General features: G+C 37.9%; 1 protein-coding gene across 1 annotated transcript; it reads left to right on the forward strand.

Annotated features, from left to right (window-relative positions):
- The first annotated feature begins 1,711 nt into the window (after positions 1-1,711).
- On the forward strand, positions 1,712-19,803 carry LOC125829232 (suppressor of mec-8 and unc-52 protein homolog 1). The gene is made up of 16 exons (XM_049508482.1): positions 1,712-1,824; positions 2,891-3,101; positions 4,635-4,787; positions 5,164-5,212; positions 5,992-6,075; positions 6,231-6,334; positions 6,883-6,969; positions 7,081-7,134; positions 7,683-7,778; positions 16,930-17,057; positions 17,225-17,351; positions 17,477-17,536; positions 17,658-17,765; positions 18,028-18,128; positions 18,551-18,602; positions 19,463-19,803. The coding sequence occupies exons 1-16, from the start codon at positions 1,793-1,795 to the stop codon at positions 19,559-19,561; spliced, it is 1,545 nt and encodes a 514-aa protein (XP_049364439.1). The 5' UTR covers positions 1,712-1,792; the 3' UTR covers positions 19,562-19,803.
- Positions 19,804-20,049: the final 246 nt, after the last annotated feature.

Here is a 20,049-nt window from a genome sequence, read left to right on the forward strand (position 1 = left end):
GCTTCATGGGTTCATGGGGAATTTTACTATAAAATCACCATTAAACATCAAATCATCCATAATATGAGACAATTAACCCAATGAAATCGTTTGTAAGAAGAACTCATGGCAAGAATGAAAACCCTAGTTTTTGAACAATTTACCAATTTCAAAATTAAGAGTTGAAGGGCTTCATGGAGAAAAGTGTTCCATGAATCAAGTCTCTCATACCTTAATTGAAGCTTTGCCCACGAATTGGAGTTGAGAAGATGGATTCTTGATCCCTATTCTTCAAGTTCTTGTTGTTTTTCAATGGAGGAATTCTAGAGAGAGAAATATTGGAGAGGAGACGATTTTTGGGATATATTTGGATGTTGTGAATTAATGAGTAAAAGTAGGTGAATTTGACTTAAAAATAACTTATATAGTATCCCTAAAAATACCCAAAACAACCCCACTTTGTTTGGACTTAAAAAGGAAAAGACCCTAATGACCCTCATTTAAGGACCACGCCCAGGTGCCACGAGCACCTTCACAGGCCGTGGTGAGGACCACGACTCGTGGTCCTTCCCGTGAAAATTTGGGGCAGTAGCCCTTCTAAGATGGCATTAGGCTTTTACGCCCAAGGCATCACCACGAGGGGCTCCATGAGTCGTGGCTAAGACCACGAAGGGCTCCATGAGTCGTGGTTAAGACTACGAGCCGTGGTGCCTCCTGTGGTCCTTGAGGCAGTAGCCTCATCACTTGGGGCCCTTAGCTCACTTGCCCAAGATAACTCCACGAGCACCTCCCATGGTCGTGGTCATGACCACAGACCGTGGTGATGGCCATGAAAGTTGAGGCAATAGCTAGGGAAATTGGTGGCCACAATTTCATGGCCAAGGCAAGACCACGAGCTGCCTTCACGAGCCGTGGTGAGGATTACGACTCGTGGTCCCACTCGTGAAGGTGGAGCAGTAGCTACAAGCTAGGGGTAAGCCTTAGCCTTTGGCCCCTTTGCCTTGCACTTGCCCCTTTGGTCTTGACCCAAATAACCCTTATACTTAACGTTCATACTCACATTTAGGCTCTAGATTAACTTACCATTTTTCGGAGTGTTACACTAAAGACTCAATTACCCCTCAAAAGTACTTTTACATCTTTTCAACCATAATTATGGAGGATACTTTTGTAAATAAATATTTTTATACAATGCATACTTTTTTTAATACCCCAAACCAAACAATGCATAAAAAGTATTCTATGTAGAACTAATGCAAGCATAACTAATACAAGCATTACTAATGCAAGCACTACTAATACACTCTATTTAACATTATTTTTATACACTCTACCAATCGATCCCTAACACTTACTCCCAAACTCAACGATGACAATTAAATATGAGGGTTACGTTCATTGCGGGATTTAACTCAACACCTTCTGACACTTGTATTCACGTTCTCAAAGACACACCTCTCTTCAGGAGGATTCATGGAGTCTTAGATTTTTATTTAGTTTTTCTAGATTTTGTATTTCAAATCTTGATCAAAATGTAATAGTCTTGGGCCGTTAATTACGGGTCGATTATTGTACGTTTATGGCCCAAAGGTAAAAGAGCCTTGTAGTTGTGTAATACATTGGTTAGGTTTGATTGAAAGAACATTTCTAGGGCCCAACCCACTTAACAGGCCCACGGTTGAGAAAATTGGAGAACTGCGCAACGGTTCTGGCGAATTTCAGTTCATAGACAAAACCCTTACATCTCTCTGTGTATTTTACTCTCAAAAGCAGGGCTTAGCTAGGGGATTTTAAGCTCTCTCACTCTTAACAAATGTCTTCTACACTCGAAATCGAAGCTCGAGAGTAAGCTTCTTCTCTGTCTCTCTCTATATGTTCGCCTAATGAGTTTTTTTTTTTTTTTTGGATGTGTGGAAAAATTATATCGTGAATTTTTAGAATTTGAAATGAGCAAGGATATCTGTTGTATAAGAGAGGAATGTGATAAAAAAGTCTTATTTGTTGTATATGGTGCCTCATGACTGTAGAATTTGCTTATTCTGACCAAAAGCAAGGTGAAAATCGAAACTTCAATTGTAGTGCCCTCTGCTTTAATCTTCTATGAGAAATAAATAGCATTGCAACTGGCTGGGGCACCATCATTATGCAAAAAGGAAAAAAATAGAGAGGAGAAGACGAGCAGAATGGATGTAGAGGATTCATGTATAGTCATCCTTAGTGGTTGAGGTGTAGTTGATGTGTTGTATAGAGATACTGATATCTTGCAAAAAGTAATACAGAGGGGGTACCACTATCAAGGCTGCAACTTTTACCTTACCTTTTTGTATAGTTAAGTAAAGAAGAGTTCTTGCAGCACTTGTGACGTTTATTTAAAAATAACCATGGTGTTCGGGACAGCTTGTGTGCACCTTGACTAATTCCACAGGGCGCCTGTTGCCTCCCACCAGCATAGGTATCTGCTACCGAATAACTCTCTATCCAACAAGGCTGGGATAGATGAGAAGAAATCACCTAATATATTTTCCCCTGCTGGGAATTGAACCTGATAGCTCGTGGTTCTCAACCCACTTTATTGACCATTCGGCCACCCCTTGATCAGGCTAAGCAAATTTTTGTTCTGGGGAGCCATGTATAACAAGAAGACTTCTTGCACTGCCCGTTGCATTTATCCAACCCATATTTATGTCCACATTACTGGATAGAAGCTGTTTCTGAACTGATGCATGTATAAATAGCAGTTCTTGCTAGTTGAGCTATTTGTTGTCAGGACCATTTTTCTTTCTCAAGAAAACCATTTGACATTGCTCTTATTGAAGATACTACCCTGCAGACATATCAATTGGGAACAACATAGGAGTATCTTATTGTTATTGTTGTATCTGAGAGATAATGTTATCTTTCCTTCTTGCAGTGTCATTAAGATAGTTCTTCAATTCTGCAAGGAGAACTCTCTGCATCAATCTTTCCAGACATTGCAAAATGAGTGCCAGGTTTCTCTTAATACTGTGGATAGCCTTGAAACCTTTATAGCTGATATTAATAGTGGAAGATGGGATGCTGTACTACCTCAAGTTGCACAACTTAAGCTTCCTAGAAAGATACTGGAGGATTTATATGAGCAGGTTTGCACCTCTTCATTGTTTCAAAGAAACCTTAATGCCTAAACTTTAATATGTTATCCTCTTTTAAATAGTGTTTTTTAAGGTTACTTTCCTCTTACTTGCTCTTTTTATGGATTCAATGTTTTTTGAGAGTTGTATTAAATATGCTGGATGTGAGAGTGAGTAGTATTTGTTAGTGAAGTAATAGATTGAGTATACTGAGAAACGTGCACCACAGCTTCTTGGCTGCCTGGCTGTGAATAAAGAAGTGATTCACCTCCTCCTAATTTTCTTCAGACATATTGCATATACTGCACATTGCGACGTCCCAACTCTGCAGTTTTGCTTGTGTCAAACATGCTTCGTGGTAATCCAACAAAATATGGCCACTTTAGGTGGTGCTTCTTTCTCTGTATTATCTTCCAAGGCCATTGTATGGTGGTACTTTGATTCTTGCTCTGATGTGTACCCAGATTTAACAATGCACTTCCATGATTTTGATGTTTCTATCTAACTGTACCTTTTACAGCTGGGAAAATTCTAATCTTTTCCAGATTCCCCAACAGAGTAATAATCCTTTAGACTTCCTAGCCTTATCAACTTCTTTTAAAATGTAGTTCTCATCTTCTTTGTGACCAATGTTGTGTCACTGTTACATCAGTATTAACTGCGATATTTTAATGATCTGGGGATTCATTCTTTAGTGGAATATGGCCAGTCCAATTGTCTTGCCAAAACCTCATCTTCATTCTATTTCCCACTGACAAGCATTTATTTTTACATGATCCTCCCATATATTTCTAGCAATTACAATGTATTTCCACAATGGTCTATTCTTTGAGTTGTACCTCCTACCTCCATAGCCATTCTAAGGGCTCTTGTTGTGCAATCTACGCTTGTTGCCTAAACGTCATTTCTGCTGTGATGACTATTTTTGTAATGACAGCTTGTTCTCCTTGTTTCCACTCCATAGGAAATCTCTTCTCAGCCGACCTATTCTCTTTTCCACTTTTTCTGGAAGGGGAAAGAGTGACATCACAATATATTTTCTAACTGTCTAATACACTATTTGTTAACATGCCTGTCCCCGCCCCCAACATACACCAAAAACCAAATGACAAATTTTGCTTCTTCCAACTTGACAATATCCTTTCAAGCATCTCTTTTACCAATTGGAATCCCCAAGTATGTGGTTGTTGGGTTCCACTTTGCATCCAAGTATCTCTGCCATGCTGATTTCATATCTCGTGATTGTTGCATGCTTGGACCGGGCTGGACTTTAGTTTCTCGTGATTGCTGCATACTTGCACCTGGGCAGAACTTTAGAATTCAGTTTCGTGTGACTGACTCATACACTCGGTAGAACTTCAAAATTTAGTTCAATGTGCTTCTTTGGCAATCTGGTTTTGTATTCAGATGAACTTCAGCTTGATGGAAAAATATTGAAGTGCAAATATTTTTAACTTTCTTGGTTTTCTCTGATGTATTTGATCACCTTTTGCTGTCTTTTCAGTACAACCTTTTCTGTTCCTTACTCTTTCCTTTATCTGATAGATTGTCTTAGAAATGATTGAACTTCGAGAGATGGATACTGCACGAGCTATTTTAAGGCAAACCAACGTGATGGGTGTCATGAAACAGGAGCAACCAGAAAGATATTTGCGGCTCGAGCATCTACTAGTCCGGACTTACTTTGATCCTCATGAGGTTAGAATCATTCTCAAAAAAAAAAAAAGATTAAGCTATGTGGTCTTTTCTTTATGTCGCTAGTTGAGGTTTGAACACCCTCAGCTATTGTTGTTTGTATTATTCACAATGCAATATTAGCTGCGCAAGTATACTTGTTTTACTTTTCCATCTCAAAAAAAAAAGTATTCTTGTTCTTCATAAAAAAAGAAGAAGAAAATATTATACTTGTTTCTTACATGTGCTCAACCTCCTGTTAGATCTCTGATGGTGTAAAATAATTGTCTTTCTTAACTGTCTGTCGCATCCTTAACTGCTTTAAGTTGTCTTGATACCCTTGACTTGAGGTTTGACTGAATGTGGATTTTGACCTTGCCTGCAAATGTTATATGTGCAGGCTTATAATGACTCAACCAAGGAGAAAAGGCGTGCCCAAATTTCCCAAGGTTGCCAAAATCCCACTTTGCTTAGATTGATAAAACATTTAGTTTGAATTTTGAAAGAAAATCTTGAAACAAAGATATTTGCAATATGTGCAAATGTTGCATGTAACACGGGAGCAAGTTTTATGAGAACAGCTGTTTCGTTTCAGTACTCAGAGTAATTAAATGTTAGCAATCTGTCTTGATATTATAGACATAGATGCATGGTGCTGAGACGAATGTAAAGCTGTTTAGCCTGTTAAACTCTTCAAAGAGGTATTGAATGACCACCTGAGATGTGACTACTTCATCAGGAAAAAAAAGTACAACCACCTGAGATGTGATTTGAAGTAAATCCCTTGAAGTAGTTTTGCAAGGTTCCTGCCAAGTAAAGGGAAGGTGCACTTCCTAATTCGGTCACCCGTTAAAAGAACCACTGCATATAAAGCTGCATCTTACTATCGTTCCTATTACTTTATCCCACATTCCCACCAGATTAACATCTCGTTGCTGCAATTCCTCCTATGATCCGTCTCTATTCTAATTTATGTGATCTTTGAATATGTTATATTCTGAGATCTGTATTATCTTATCTGCATAATGATGGCCTTATAGTGGTCCTCCACGTCTTTGTAATTCATTAAGAAGTACATTAATTCTACAGTACTAAATAGGGCTGAGCAGTTTATGATATTTCAGGATTGGAATGGTTGGAGTGTCGTTGTCAATTATATGTACTTATTAATGCATAATTTGGTTAACAACACACCTAATTATAATATATCTTCTTTGGCTGCATGCAGCGCTTTCTGCTGAGGTTTCTGTTGTTCCACCATCACGCTTAATGGCTTTGATTGGTCAAGCCTTGAAATGGCAACAGCATCAAGGTGAGATATATTATTTTCATCACTGCTGGAAATCCCACCTCTAGATTATCAATTGACTTGTTAGTAATTAACATGAAACTTCCGAGCATTTTCACTTTGTTGAAGAGCAAGCAAACGTTGATTTTCATGCTCATGTATCCGACAACACTTTTCAGGTTTACTTCCACCTGGAACACAGTTTGATCTATTCCGAGGAACAGCTGCTATGAAACAAGATGAAGAGGATATGTATCCGACAACACTTGGTCACACTATTAAGGTTTGTTGGTTTACATTAAACTCTTTTTATTTGCATGTTAGGTTTAAAATTTGTGTTGCATGTTAGGGTTGTTATAACTTCATCAAAGAGATATGTTGTTGAGACAACCAAACTTTCAACCTTTGGATTTTGATTCAGAAGTCTCTGTGAAATTCAAAACCATGGTGACCTAGATTTATTTGAATATCTATTTTATCTTATTTTCTTTTATAATTGTTTTTCCTGCTCATTATCCTTTGGAAGGTTAGAGCAGAAGGGGGAGTTTACTTTTTGTTATTCCTATTATGAATCTACCCACATGCTGAAACTGCTCTCAGCTGGATTATCACCTTCATGCATGTTTTATCTCTCCATTTTTCTTTTTACTGGTGTCTTTCTCTGTTAATAGGCTTCTCACTGGATGAGTTTGTCCAGCTATTTTTCCTAGTCTCTGTTTTTTTCTTTTGTTTCAAGCCTTGTCCGTTTTCCTCTTTCAGTAGTAATAAGGGGGAGTGAATAGGAAATTTAAATCTGATAATTTCATTTAAGTAATGGATTTTGTGCTGCAGTTTGGTAAGAAGAGTCATCCAGAATGTTCTAGGTTCTCACCGGATGGACAATTTCTTGTCTCATGCTCAGTTGATGGATTTATTGAGGTATGCTAAAGCTAAGTCTCTCCCCATGCTATCTTTCACTTTTGTTCCTTCTCTTTTATGCTTTATTGATGGTATAGAGTTGATCCAATTTATTTTTACATTACTCACCAGGTCTGGGATCACATAAGTGGAAAACTGAAGAAGGATCTTCAATATCAGGCTGATGTGAGTTATACATTTATTTCTTTTCAATTTTCTGATTTTTTTTTGGGCTGTATTTTCTTGGAATTCAGGTGTAATTCTTTGGCTGTTTCAACTCTGTATGTTACTACTGGTGCTAAATCTTTGCTGTGAGCAATTACAGTTTTGTGACTTCTACACTGTATTTGCCAAACATATTAATGAATAGAAGATATAGCATATTTCAGCTGTCGGTTTGCTAGTTGTCTTGTGAATTGCCTTAAGCAGTTATTCCTTTGTAAATGTCAATAGCAGGTAGTTTAAATCTAAAGTAAGTTGTTTTTATCAAAAAGGATGCAAAGCTGTTTGTTATCTAGAATTTCATAAATATAGGGTCATTTGTTTTTCTTCCTCCTTTTTTTGGTGTGTGTGTGTGTGGGGAGTTTTGTCTATCGTGCTGGATTCCTGCTTCTTTCATTTCCTAATCAGCAGCTGATGCATCTGAATTTGTGTTTAGTTATTTTTTAAACACTGAATGTTCATGTTTGTGGTTGAATCTTTTGTATTTTCTGACTTGCTGTATATTTATGTAGGAAACTTTTATGATGCATGATGATGCTGTCCTTTGTGTTGATTTTAGCAGAGACTCGGAGATGCTTGCGTCTGGGTCACAAGATGGAAAAATAAAGGTAAATGTTTAGTTTCTATTCTGCTTTATAGTTTATACAGTAAAACCTTTTGTCTTGATGTAGTATAAGATTTCATTTGAAATGCATCAAGTAGATGCACAGCATAGATTACAATACAAAGATGTGTCGGCTCATGTACAACTGTTTACTCTAACACTTGAGAGGATACAATCTGAAAGAAAGTTCATGACTAGTTACATGTGCCTTTGTTTAACCAGAAAAAAAGGTTTAATAAGCACTAGGTTTTTGCGACATGATTAGGAGTTGTGATACCATCAAAGCATCTTCTAATTCCTGTCATTCCAGATGCACCCAAATATACAAGCATGCACCATTTTTCAGATGTTCTTGAAGGATTTTCCAACTCTCCATGAACATCAGCACTCATAGGCTTTCTTACATTATTAGGCACGACCCAAACAATTCCAAAAAGTGAGAAGAACATGTTCCAGATATACAGTAAAACCTTTTGATTTCTTATTATCTTCATCCTGCCAATTTGACTAATGAGAAAACTGAGACACTTGAGGAAGTCCTGAGCTATGTTGCTCGGACTCTTCAAAAATGTCATTGGGTGCGTATCAGATTCTTCAAAACTGGTACAGTTTTTGGAGGGTCCGACATGGGTGCGGCAACATTTTTGGAGAGTCCGAGCAACTTAGGTCTTGAGCAATCTGTTTTAACATTGTTATGCTGTGATTGCACTTCAGATATGTATTATGTGCAAATGCAATTTAATGTAACATGCTGAAGCAATCAAATGAAGCAACTTATTGTGTTGCCTTATATGTTAAATTAATTGAAAACAGCTTCATAAAGATCCTTAATAATTTACTTATAAAGAAAGAATCTTTAACATTTGTTGGAGCTGGAGAAGGATTCAATGATCAATTGAAAGAGAGAAGAAACAAAATTATAAGTTACCTATTTCAAAAAGAGAAGAAACAAAATTATAATGGCTATTTTTGCTTAGCGTTACCTGTTTGATCAGAAACTTTAATTACTGAATCAATGCGAGAGTCCAAGTTGTCGAATTTATGGCACATCCTTCATATGCCTATACATATCTCTATTTTAGCTAGTTAAAGATGGTAATTGGTAGAATATTGGACAGCCCTTAGCAGAGTGTCATGTTTGAACTTTGTTTTTAGGCTTTTTAAAATAATATAAGAACATAATGACTTCTGACAAGCTCATCACGCCTTTATGGGTTGGTTCGGTGTTTTGTATATAGTACTGGATTGGTGTCATATTTAATATCAATATGGTTACAACTTACAATTAGAAGTCGAGAAAGCTATGAAATTTAGGGAATACATTACAATTCATCAATAAAATTGATGACGATGAAGTACAAATCGTCAAATTTATTGTATCTGGTGTATATTCCAGTATATCTAGTACCAGTACTAATAACAGACTTGAATTTGATATTTTCTGCTGATGTGTTATACTTATAATTCTTTGAATAACCCCAAAAACTAGTGGTATATGGGAATAGTTAAGATTGTATTTTACTACCAAAAAACGAACAATCAATCTATACTGTCTGGAATCTTGTAGGTGCTCCAAAACTTTACAAGAAATAACGACGGTCATCTTTCTGTAACAAGGAGTTCACGAACTCTTCCAAAGTTTTTGATTCCTTTTATTTCTAAATTCCTCATTATCTCCTCTTCATTCTTGCCCAACTTAGTTACCAGTCTTAACTGAAACAAAATTACCTACACAATATCAAACGCATTCCATAGTCCATATCATGCCCCAGAGTCATTGCCCTAGTTGGCGATGAATTAGTAAATGTTTCACATCTTCCCCGATCGTGTGCACATGTGGCACCAACTGATGTGAGTCACCCTCTTCCTCAAGTTTTTAACAGTTAGAATGGGTCCTCGGGATCCAGAAGCTATTTGTGCTTCAAGGAATGAGGATATATAAATCACCTTTTTCTACATCTTTCCATAGTTTCCAATTATGGGTCTGTTACTCGGTAAATGGGTGATGTCTTGTGACTTGAATACAGCTTGGAGATGCATGATGGGTAGGAGAAGGAGAAAACAGCAGTAAGCGATTGTGTTCTATCCATCCACGCATACTTTGGGTAATCTAGAAAGCAAGGAACATCAGGTGTTTCGGGAACAAAAGTTGCAACATAATTTGAATCATAGTTGCTTGTAGGAACTCCCTTTGAGATCTTGATTTCCCTATAGTGTAGGCGTAGAACATATATACTGGTAGGTGGTAGGTATCCCATGGAATTAGTCGAGGTGCGTAAAAGTTGGTTCAAACACCACGGTCATCAAAAAGTAAAAAGAACATTTTTTTTTGATGAACTAAGTAGATTCATTTCAAGGCATCAAGAAGATGCAAGCTTTACAAGGATAGATCAGTTAAGCTCACAAAAAAAAGGATTTGTAGCCTCTTTCTAAGCTATAGAGCTAACAAAATCCAAGAAGAGTTCTAAATTATTTACAGGGGTCAGTTTGGACCAACTAAAAAGGCTAACTAGACATCTGCCTCGCAAAAGATCTCTAGAAGTTGAAATTCCATCAAAACATCTTTTGTTCCTCTCTGTCCATAAACACCAAAAGATAGCACCAGGGATCATCATCGACATACTCTTGATGGCTTTGTCAACATCCCGTGAACTCCAACTTTCAAGAGCATCCCTAACAAAGAAAGGCATGACCCAGGAAAGACCAAAAAAACAACAAAACATATTCCATTGGTCTGAGGCAGCTGGGCAGTGCAGTAGCAAGTGGTTGACACTCTCTGTGTGCTTGTGGCAGAAATAGCATCGGTTAGCAAGCTGGAATTTCCTTTTGGAGAGATTATCCTGTGTGAGGCATGAGTTATGTAGTGCAGTCCAACTGAAACAGATCACTTTGGCAGGTAATTTTGTCTTCCATATATGCTTCCATGGCCATTTGTCAATCATTAAGTTCCTTGAGCATAAGCTGTGATACCCTTCCTTGACTCTTCCTTGACTGTGTAGTAACCTTTTCTTGAGTTACCCCATTTCAATCTATCAGGCTCTTGGGGTGAAAAGGAGCAAGGCTGCAATTTGGCAAAGAGGGCAAATATGTCATTAAGTTCCCAGTCATTTAGGTTTCTCCTGAACCTTAGGTCCCAAATGTCGTCTGATCTGTTGGATGCTATGGTAGAATTTGGTTCAGCTGCAATGAGGTGCAAACTTGGAAATTCCTCACCCAAAGTTGTGTCTCCCAACCATATGTCCTTCCAAAATTTGATGTGAGATCCATTGCCAACTCTAAATGTGACGTTCCCAGCAAAATCTGGCCAAAGTTTACTGATGCTTTTCCATAGACCAACTCCATATGCATCTGTTGAGACATTTTTGGACCAGTGAGTAAGCTCACCATGTTTAGCTTTGATCACCTCTTTCCACAATCCAATGTCTTCAGTTCCGTACCTCCATAACCATTTCATCATCATGCTTTTATTGTGAGCTGCAAGATCTTTGATACCCAAACCCCCTTGAGATTTAGGTTGTCACTTTTGCCCATTTAACCAAGTGAAACTTATGATCCTTGCTGTTGCCTTCCCATAGAAAATTCCTTCTCATTCTATTGAGCTTTTCGAGAACTTTTGCTGGAATAGGGAAAAGGGACATATGATATGTAGGGATGCTGTCCATTACACTATTAGGCCTCATTTGTTTCCATTAAGATTAAGACGTCTGAATCTGAATAAGCATCTGAATATTAAGATGTGCATTGAGATCTAGCTGTTTTGATCTGAATATACATCTGAATATTAAGATGTGGTTTCTGGATTTGAACACCGAATGATTAAAATTGTTTGTTTTCAATAGCTAAATGTGCATATGAAATTAAACACTAAATCAATAACATATTATAAAAATCTCATTTTATACAAAATAATATATCTTTTAATAGAAAATAATATTTTGAATGTTGATATCTTATTTAAAAAAATTAACTACCTGATATTTAAAAATATCATGTTGAAATTCATAAAAAAGTTTCACATTGAAGTTCTAACTTGCAACTATTTCTTTTTAAAATCTTCTAACTATTTTTATTTCAACCTCAGATACATGACTATTTGTTCAAGTTTCCACATTAATTGCATATGAACATGGCGATGTATTTGACAATTCTATTAAATTATTTTCTTTTGGTGCTTAAACTGAAAGTTTCACCGTGAGCAAACAATCCTTTCCAAATTTTGAGTCGAAAAGTCAGTACAATTTCATTTGAAATTTAGATAGAGAGAATCGGCAAAGAGAGGGAGAGGCAGAAGCATGTTGATTGCGGCATGATAGGGAGAGACATAAGTGCAGCATGAGTTTTTTTTTTAGAGATACGGTATATTAAATGAGTCTGAATGGTGTTAAGACTCTTCTACAGATCTGATTCATTCAGATCTTTTTAGATTCATTAAGAAGTTTTTTTAAAAAAGAAACAAACAAACTTAATGGGCTGAATCTGAATAATTAAGATTCAGACTTTAAAAACAAACGTGCTTAATGAGCTGAATCTGAATTATTAAGATTCAGATCTCCATTAAGTACAAACAAATGAGGTTTTAAGCAATGTAACTCTTCCTCCAAAAGTAAGATACTGCATTTGCCATGTTGCTAGTCTTTTTTCGAACTTCTCAATTATTCCCGACCATATCTCGTTAGCCTTGAAATTTGCACCTAAAGGCAGCCCAAGATAAGTTGTTGGAAAGGACCCTATGTTGCAGCACATGATTCCGGCTAGCTCTACCAAATTCTGCACCGAGTTTACTGGATAGTTAGTGCTTTTTGACATATTTGTGTGTAGTCCAGAGACAGCTTCAAAGATGTGCAAAATCAAGTTTAGCTTAATAACTTGTGATCTATCTGCCCCACAAAATAGCAGAGTATCATCCGCATAAAGCAGATGTGTAACTGTGACATTGTTTCCCGTGGGACTGCCTACTTTGAAGCCTTCAATCCATTGTAGTTGACATGCTTTTTGGAGCATCTTACTAAGGTCTTCCATAGCAAGGATGAAAAGAAAGGGAGAGAGGGGGTCTCCCTGCCTAGCCCTTTCTGAGGAGAGAAAAAACCTACAGGCCCTCTGTTAATGAGCACAGAGTATTTTACCGTTGTCAAACTATATTTGATCCACCTATTCCCGAATCCCATCCTTCTCAAGATTGTGAACAGATAGGCCCAAGTAAGCTTGTCAAAAGCTTTCTCTATGTCAAGTTTAAACAGCAACCCTGCGTCTCCTGATTTCTGCTTCCAATCCAGCACCTCATTTGCTATCAATACAGCATCTGAGATTTGTCTACCCTTAACAAATGCATTTTGGTAGCCTGATACCAACTTCCCAATTACAGATTTAAGTCTCTCCGCAAGAATCTTTGATGTTAACTTGTACACACTCCTAATAAGACTGATGGGTCTGTAATCTTTCAATTCTATTGCCCCTTTCTTTTTAGGAATGAGGGCAATAAAGGAAGCATTATAGGACTTGACCATATGACAGTTATGGTGAAAGTGGTTTAGGGCCCCGATTACTTCATATTTAATGATCCCATGCCTTCTGAAAAAAGGCCATTGTGAATCCGTCAGGACCTGGAGCCTTGTCAGGTGCACAAGCCTTGATGGTAGCATGAATTTCCTCCTCCTCAAAATTTCTTTCCAGCCAATCTCTTTCATCCAGGGAGATGGATGCCATATTTTCAAAGCTAACAGTGGGCCTCCAAGGTTCATTTTCAGTGTATAGTTGCTGGTAAAAACTCAATTTCTTCGTTGATTACAACTTTATCATCCACGATGACTTCACCTATTTTGAGTTTATTGATGGTATTGTTCCTCCTACGACCATTAGCAACTTTCTGAAAATATTTTGTGTTCCTGTCCCCCTCCTTAAGCCACAAGCATCTTGATTTTTGCCTCCAAGATACTTCTTCAATTTTTGCTAGCTTTTGCAATTCCAACTTGAGACATAGAACTTTGGATTTCTCTTCTGGAGTCTGTGCTCTATTCTCTGAAGCATGTTCAATAGCAGTTAATTCCTCCAGTGCCCTGTTTCTGTTAGTGTCAATTTTGCCAAAGACCTCTCTATTCCAATTTGAGATATCTTTCTTCAAGTATCTGAGCTTCTGGTATAAAATGAAATCTGGTGTCCCATTAACAGAGTAACTTTGCCACCATGTTTTGACCTTCTCCAAGAAGCCTTCTTCCTCTAGCCACATATTTTCGAACTTGAAGTAAGATGGATTAGACTCCCAATCCCCACATTTCAAGAGTATAGGCCTGTGATCGGAGACTACACTAGGGAGTGCTAATTGATTGATTGCGTTAAAACAGTCATTCCATTCTGGGGATATCATCTCCTCTAGTCCAAGTATAGAATGCCCCCTGCAAAGGCAAATCCATGAGGCCAAGGTCCGAGATGGTGTCATTGAAGCTACTCATAGCCTTGGACCTTCTTATGCAATTGTATCTCTCACTTTCAAAACGACAGACATTGAAGTCGCCTCCTATGACCCAACTGTCATCCCACAGTCCTCATATTGCTGCAAGCTCATACCAAAGATCTTCTCTTTCAATGTTTGTATGAGGCCCATAAACTCCAGTGAAACACCATCAGAAATTTTCCTGCACCCTTTCCAGCATACATGAAACTGTATAGATCCCCTGATGTGTGCTAATATTTACCCAGTTCCTCTTGTCCCATAGAATAATGATGCCTCCCCTTGTACCATTTGCTTTTAATTCTGCCCAGCTGGCCCATCTGTTTCCCCATAACTGCCCAGTGATCAAGCTCGACCATTCCTCTAGTTTGGTTTCCTGCAAACCTACTACATCAGGATTCCACTTTCTGATTAAGGACTTTATTGTGCTCCTTTTATTGATGCCGTTGAGCCCCCTGACATTCCAACTCAAAATTTTTACTTTCATCCAGAGATGGCTTTGTGTTTCCTACCCCCAACCCTCTTGTCGCCATTATGTTGTATCAGGTCACAAAGAAGCTTCTTTAGTTCATTCTCTCCCTTCTTCCTTTTTGGGTTGTCTTACCCCTAAATTACCTGTTTTTGTTGTAACTGCAGTTGTCTCCGTTGTTCCATTCTAAGCCCCATATCTAGGAGTTCGTGTTCAAATCCAGCAACATTTACCCCGAAGGCCTTGCAAGCTTTCACCATCACAAGCTTGGTCCATTTGGAAGTTTCAATAACTGTAGGGGTGAGATTGCCTTCATCGTTGCATGATAGAGATGAAGAGTCACAGAAATTCTGGGAAGAGTAGTATGAATCTGATGCGCTTGCCAAGATTAATTGATTATTCTGAGGAGAAATTCGTGGTGCCCTAGGGATTCGGATCTTTTCACTCTCATCATCTGCATCGAGTTGTTCTGACGTGTACCCTGCCAATGCTTCGCTAATTTTAGTCTCCTGGTCGATACTTGAAATTTCTGTGGCCTTTGCTAAAGGGTCAAAAGTGTTAGACACGATGAGGTTGGGAGATGCAGTGCCAACATATTTATTTTGGGCCGGCCCTTTTGCTTTCCAGTATGTTTTAGTATGTTTTCTTCTTTTTGGCCCATGTTTATGATAATCCAGCGGCCCACTAACATTATTGGCCTTTGCAATTTTACCTTTATATGTTGAGGGTCCCACTCCATCCCAGAATTTTGAAAGTTCTGGGCAAATCATGTGCTGACCCACCTGCCTGTCAGTAAACTTTAGCGGTGCGAGACTCGATGCTTCCCTTTTGCCATCGTTTGTCGCGTTGCTATCTCCGGCACTGCTCTTACTATTTCTGGCCACCCAAAATTTTGCATGGGTGTCAATTAAAATCGTGATTTCAAAGTTCCGGTCTCCTACTTCCAGTTTAATCTTGTTTGGAAGGACTGTCCCCGACTTCTTGACACAGATCTGTGCCCAATATAGATGATTCCTCCTTTTTGTATCTTCATCTGTATCCACAAAACCCCCACACATATTACCAATAACCTTGAAAGTGCTTTCTGACCAAACATGTAACGGAATGCCCAAGGCCTTAACCCATTGAAATTCTGAGATTGGTGCATCAATTTCAGTTCCGGCCACCGGCGACCACCACTTGAGAGTCAATTTTCTACCATTCCAAAACCATTCTCTTGCCATAATCCGTGCTGCCTCCTGTCGTGAAGGCATTTCGAATAGAAACTGATTGTGTGAGAGAGGAGTGATTTTCAAACCCGCCGTGATATTCCACCTGTTTAAGAACCACTTCTGGATGATGTCGGTGTTGGGACTTGAGTGGAAAGGATCGTTGAATATTCCAATTAAGCATTGTGAGAGGAATTTGGAACTATCCAATTCTGCTGTGTGACTGATTTTGATGGAGTTTTGAACTTCAGTGGCTGCGTTTTTAGTATGAACTGGCCAGTCAGAAGGAGAAGCCGCCTCCCTGAATGTTCTTGCCAGCGGAACCCTACGAGGCTTTGAAGTGCTACGCAGATGACCTAGAATTTTTTCTGCTATGTCAGCCCATCCACCATTTCAGATTATTTCCGGGATAATCACTGAAGATTTCCAGTCACCAAGCACTGCTTCGATCCTGACAAAACGACCATACATGTTGAAATTCTGTACAACTCTGTAGATGTATGCCTCAACTTTCCTCCCCCATCTCCTACAGAGACCCCCTGTTCCCCTTGATGCTTGTTTCATCGCTTCGCAGACCCATATTAAGTTATTTACATCCATTTTAATTCTGCTTGTAAATCTTCTGCTCCGCTCGATCCACAGAAACCATCGTGAATGGTCTTCTCTAATGTCTACTACCTCAAAAGATTTTTCCCCAGCAGTGAAATAGATGTTTCCGACCATGATTATCACCGGAAAGAGCCTCGTAATTAACCGGAAAAGATGGGAAGACTTTTAGGCACATTCTTCAAGAGAGAGAGAAAAAGTAGAGAGAACATTTTTTTTAGAGTTTGTTTAATTAAAAAAAGAAAAAGAAAAAAAAAAGAACATATATACTTCTACTCATGTACTGATGTACAGAACAACAGCTGCTTTGTGCTCACCATAATAAGAGTTCTTCCTTGTAAAACCTCTACCTCATGTCCTTTTTCCTGATGTCAACGTGTTAGATCTGATTTTGGATTGCTTGTTCTTATGTTTCTGTGTTTTATAGGTCTGGCGCATAAGGACTGGTCAGTGCTTGCGTCGCCTTGAACGTGCACATTCTCAGGGTGTCACCAGTCTTGTCTTCTCTCGAGATGGAACTCAGATCTTAAGCACATCCTTTGACAGCACAGCGAGGTTTTTTTCCTTTGACCATTTACTGCGATGGCATGTCATCGGTAGCTGTTAGGCGTAGTGGTTTTAGCTAATTGATATCCTCAGATGCGCCGTTATAGCTATTAATTAATTACTGTTGGTCTTGGTTGGGAGAAGCATGCCTGATATCTCTGTTTCATTTGTTGTAGAATTCATGGCCTGAAGTCAGGTAAATTGTTAAAAGAATTCCGCGGACATTCATCTTATGTGAATGATGCCATCTTTACCTTTGATGGATCTCGAGTCATCACCGCATCTAGTGACGGCTCAGTGAAGGTAAGATTATTGTCTTTCAACTTTCAAGTGAAGGTTGAGAGAAGCATGCTATTTTCTTTTCCATTTATATTTGGGTTATCTGCTTTATTCTGTGTGCATAATTTGTCTGAGTTGCCTCAAAACAGGTCTGGGATGCCAAAACTACAGAGTGTTTGCAGACATTTAGACCACCTCCTCCTTTAAGGGTATTCAACTTGCCTGGGGCATATTACCACTATATTACTTATTATTTGTTAGTTTTTCTCAGGATACCTTCTTTTACACGATTTTGTTTTTTGAACTGGTTTGAATTCCTTTCTCTTACAGGGTGGCGATGCATCTGTGAATTCTGTCCATCTTTCCCCTAAGAATACTGATCACATTATAGTGTGCAATAAGACATCATCTATTTATCTGATGACACTTCAAGGACAGGTAAGCATTGTTGTTTGTGGATCATTCTTCTTTCCCATTCGTTAGGTTTTTGTTTTGGGAGATTTTTCCCTTTGCCAAAGCGAGGAGTGAACAAGTTAGGGAGTGGAAGCATCTTTGACAAGCAACAGTTAGAAATCAAAATGTCAAATTTATTTTCTAAAAGAAGTTTACATAAGGATAATGAACTGAAGTGGTTGTAATCTTTCCAAATTTTAGAGAGCACAAATGGTAAGTGAACTTATGCTGTGCAATTGTCATGTAGGTCGTCAAAAGTTTCTCATCTGGTAAAAGAGAAGGTGGAGACTTTGTGGCTGCTTGTCTATCACCAAAAGGAGAATGGATATACTGTGTAGGTGAAGACAGGTATGATATGAAATTTATGTCCCTTTGCTTCATTGGAGTTTCAAGATTGGTACTATTGTTTCTTATTTCAAAGGGAAAAGAGAGAGTGACTTTGATGAAACCTTGGTGAATTTTGATTTTATTTCATCTTTGAGGATTCCTCTCCTTACATTTAACAAACTTCAAGGACTTGATTCGTCTCTAAGATTGAACGTAGTTACTCACTTTAATTTTTTCGAGTTATTCTGAAACTATTACAGCTCTCTTGCATATCTATCTACTTTTGAACTGTCATTGCTGATTGTACAGTGGAAAATATTTTCTGTTTTTTTTCCATCACTAAAGGTGCTACTTATTTGAACTTCATTAAGTGGATGATATTGATATTTAATGCAAGGATTTATCCCATATATGCTGATCATGTGGTTTGTGCATTTCAACAGAAACTTGTACTGCTTTAGTTATCAATCAAACAAACTGGAGCATCTGATGAAGGTAAGCTTCAACTCTGACATGAAGTTTGATTACTTATTGTCACAGTTACAAGTCCTACTTGTAGAGTTAATGATTTGAGTTTTGTATCGTTACAAGGCTTTCTTGCTTTCTTGTCTCTCGTTTGCTCACTCAATCATTGCTGGGACATATGTGTATGTACCTCAGACGTACATATTCACATATGTGGATGCGGCTGAGGCTAAGTTAAATGTTTTTTGTATTTGTCAAAAGATGAAAAATAACAGAGTACAGGAGGATATTGATTTCTTAAATGTTTTTGTTTCAAAAATCATGATTCACTGATGATGTGTCCTGGCTTTCAGTTTCCTACCTAATATTTATACGAAAAATTAGGGGAAATACCTTGAATATTTTGGTTTAACACGTCTCATTTTTCTTCTCATAAAATACATCTCCAACCAATCTGCTAGTGAAATAAGATAAAATGATAGAAAGATCAGCTTATTCATTCTGTGTTTCTTTCTCTCCCCGGTCTCGATTCCACTCATTTTTTTTACCAAATCATGCTTGCTTTAATCATCATTTATGTTACATAGTGAAAATGTTACATATACTATATCCTTTTGTTTACTCTTAATCCTCCCTTGCTGGTATTTTGTACCATTCAGCCCCCCCTGAACAACACACAAACATATGCATTTACATGCACTTGTTTATACATACACTTGCATAGTGTTAAGTTGAATGTTGAATATGGTAGTTATTCCTTGTCACATATGCATTATATTTGTAGGTGGGTTCTTGGCGTTGTTGGTTTTAAGTCCTGGGACTATTTGTTCTTGCTTTCGGAACAGGATAAAAGGCCAAGTTGCTGAGTTTTAGTTTGTGCATTGTGGCAGGTACATGAAAAGGATGTAATTGGTATCACTCACCATCCCCATATAAACCTAGTTGCCACCTATGGAGAAGACTGCACCATGAAGCTATGGAAGCCTTGAACATTCTTTTGCCATGTTGTCACCTTCGTGTAAAAGTGGACTAACATTCTGTATGATTGTTTCTTCGTGCTGACTAGTAATACTTGGTGTTTAGTGTAACACTATTTTCATAATCAATGTATATTTATCGCTGATATATATTTTTTGTTTGAACTTAAGTCTATTCAATCAGATGCCTCATGTAAGTGTCTTTACTAAACCTCTGGTAGCAAAAGGAGTTTATGCTATGAGTATTAGGTCTTCTTTTTTGTGAGTCTACAATAAGCGCGTTATTCGTTATTATGTATGTCAAATTACACATTGATTGGGGAATTGACATGTATGAACACAAAATCATGACATCTTTTTGTGATAGTGAAAATAAGATTTGACAAGTTAAATAAGGGATTGTTTCACTTTTCAAATGAGTTACAGTCTCTGTCAACAAAAGTACTATATTCTGTTAATTCTCTATTTTCGAGAACTAAAAAGTATGTTTTCTCCAAGGG

This window comes from Solanum verrucosum, unplaced genomic scaffold (assembly GCF_900185275.1).
Source record: "Solanum verrucosum unplaced genomic scaffold, falcon-dt-bn FXZP01000102.1, whole genome shotgun sequence".
Taxonomy (NCBI): domain Eukaryota; kingdom Viridiplantae; phylum Streptophyta; class Magnoliopsida; order Solanales; family Solanaceae; genus Solanum; species Solanum verrucosum.

Bases quoted from the DNA above. Each gene is read 5' to 3' on its own strand.
- LOC125829232 (XM_049508482.1), top strand. From the start codon at position 1,793: ATGTCTTCTACACTCGAAATCGAAGCTCGAGA. The intron at 7,135-7,682 runs GTGAGTTATACA...ATATTTATGTAG, and splicing joins ATCTTCAATATCAGGCTGAT to GAAACTTTTATGATGCATGA. The intron at 17,352-17,476 runs GTAAGATTATTG...GCCTCAAAACAG, and splicing joins CTAGTGACGGCTCAGTGAAG to GTCTGGGATGCCAAAACTAC.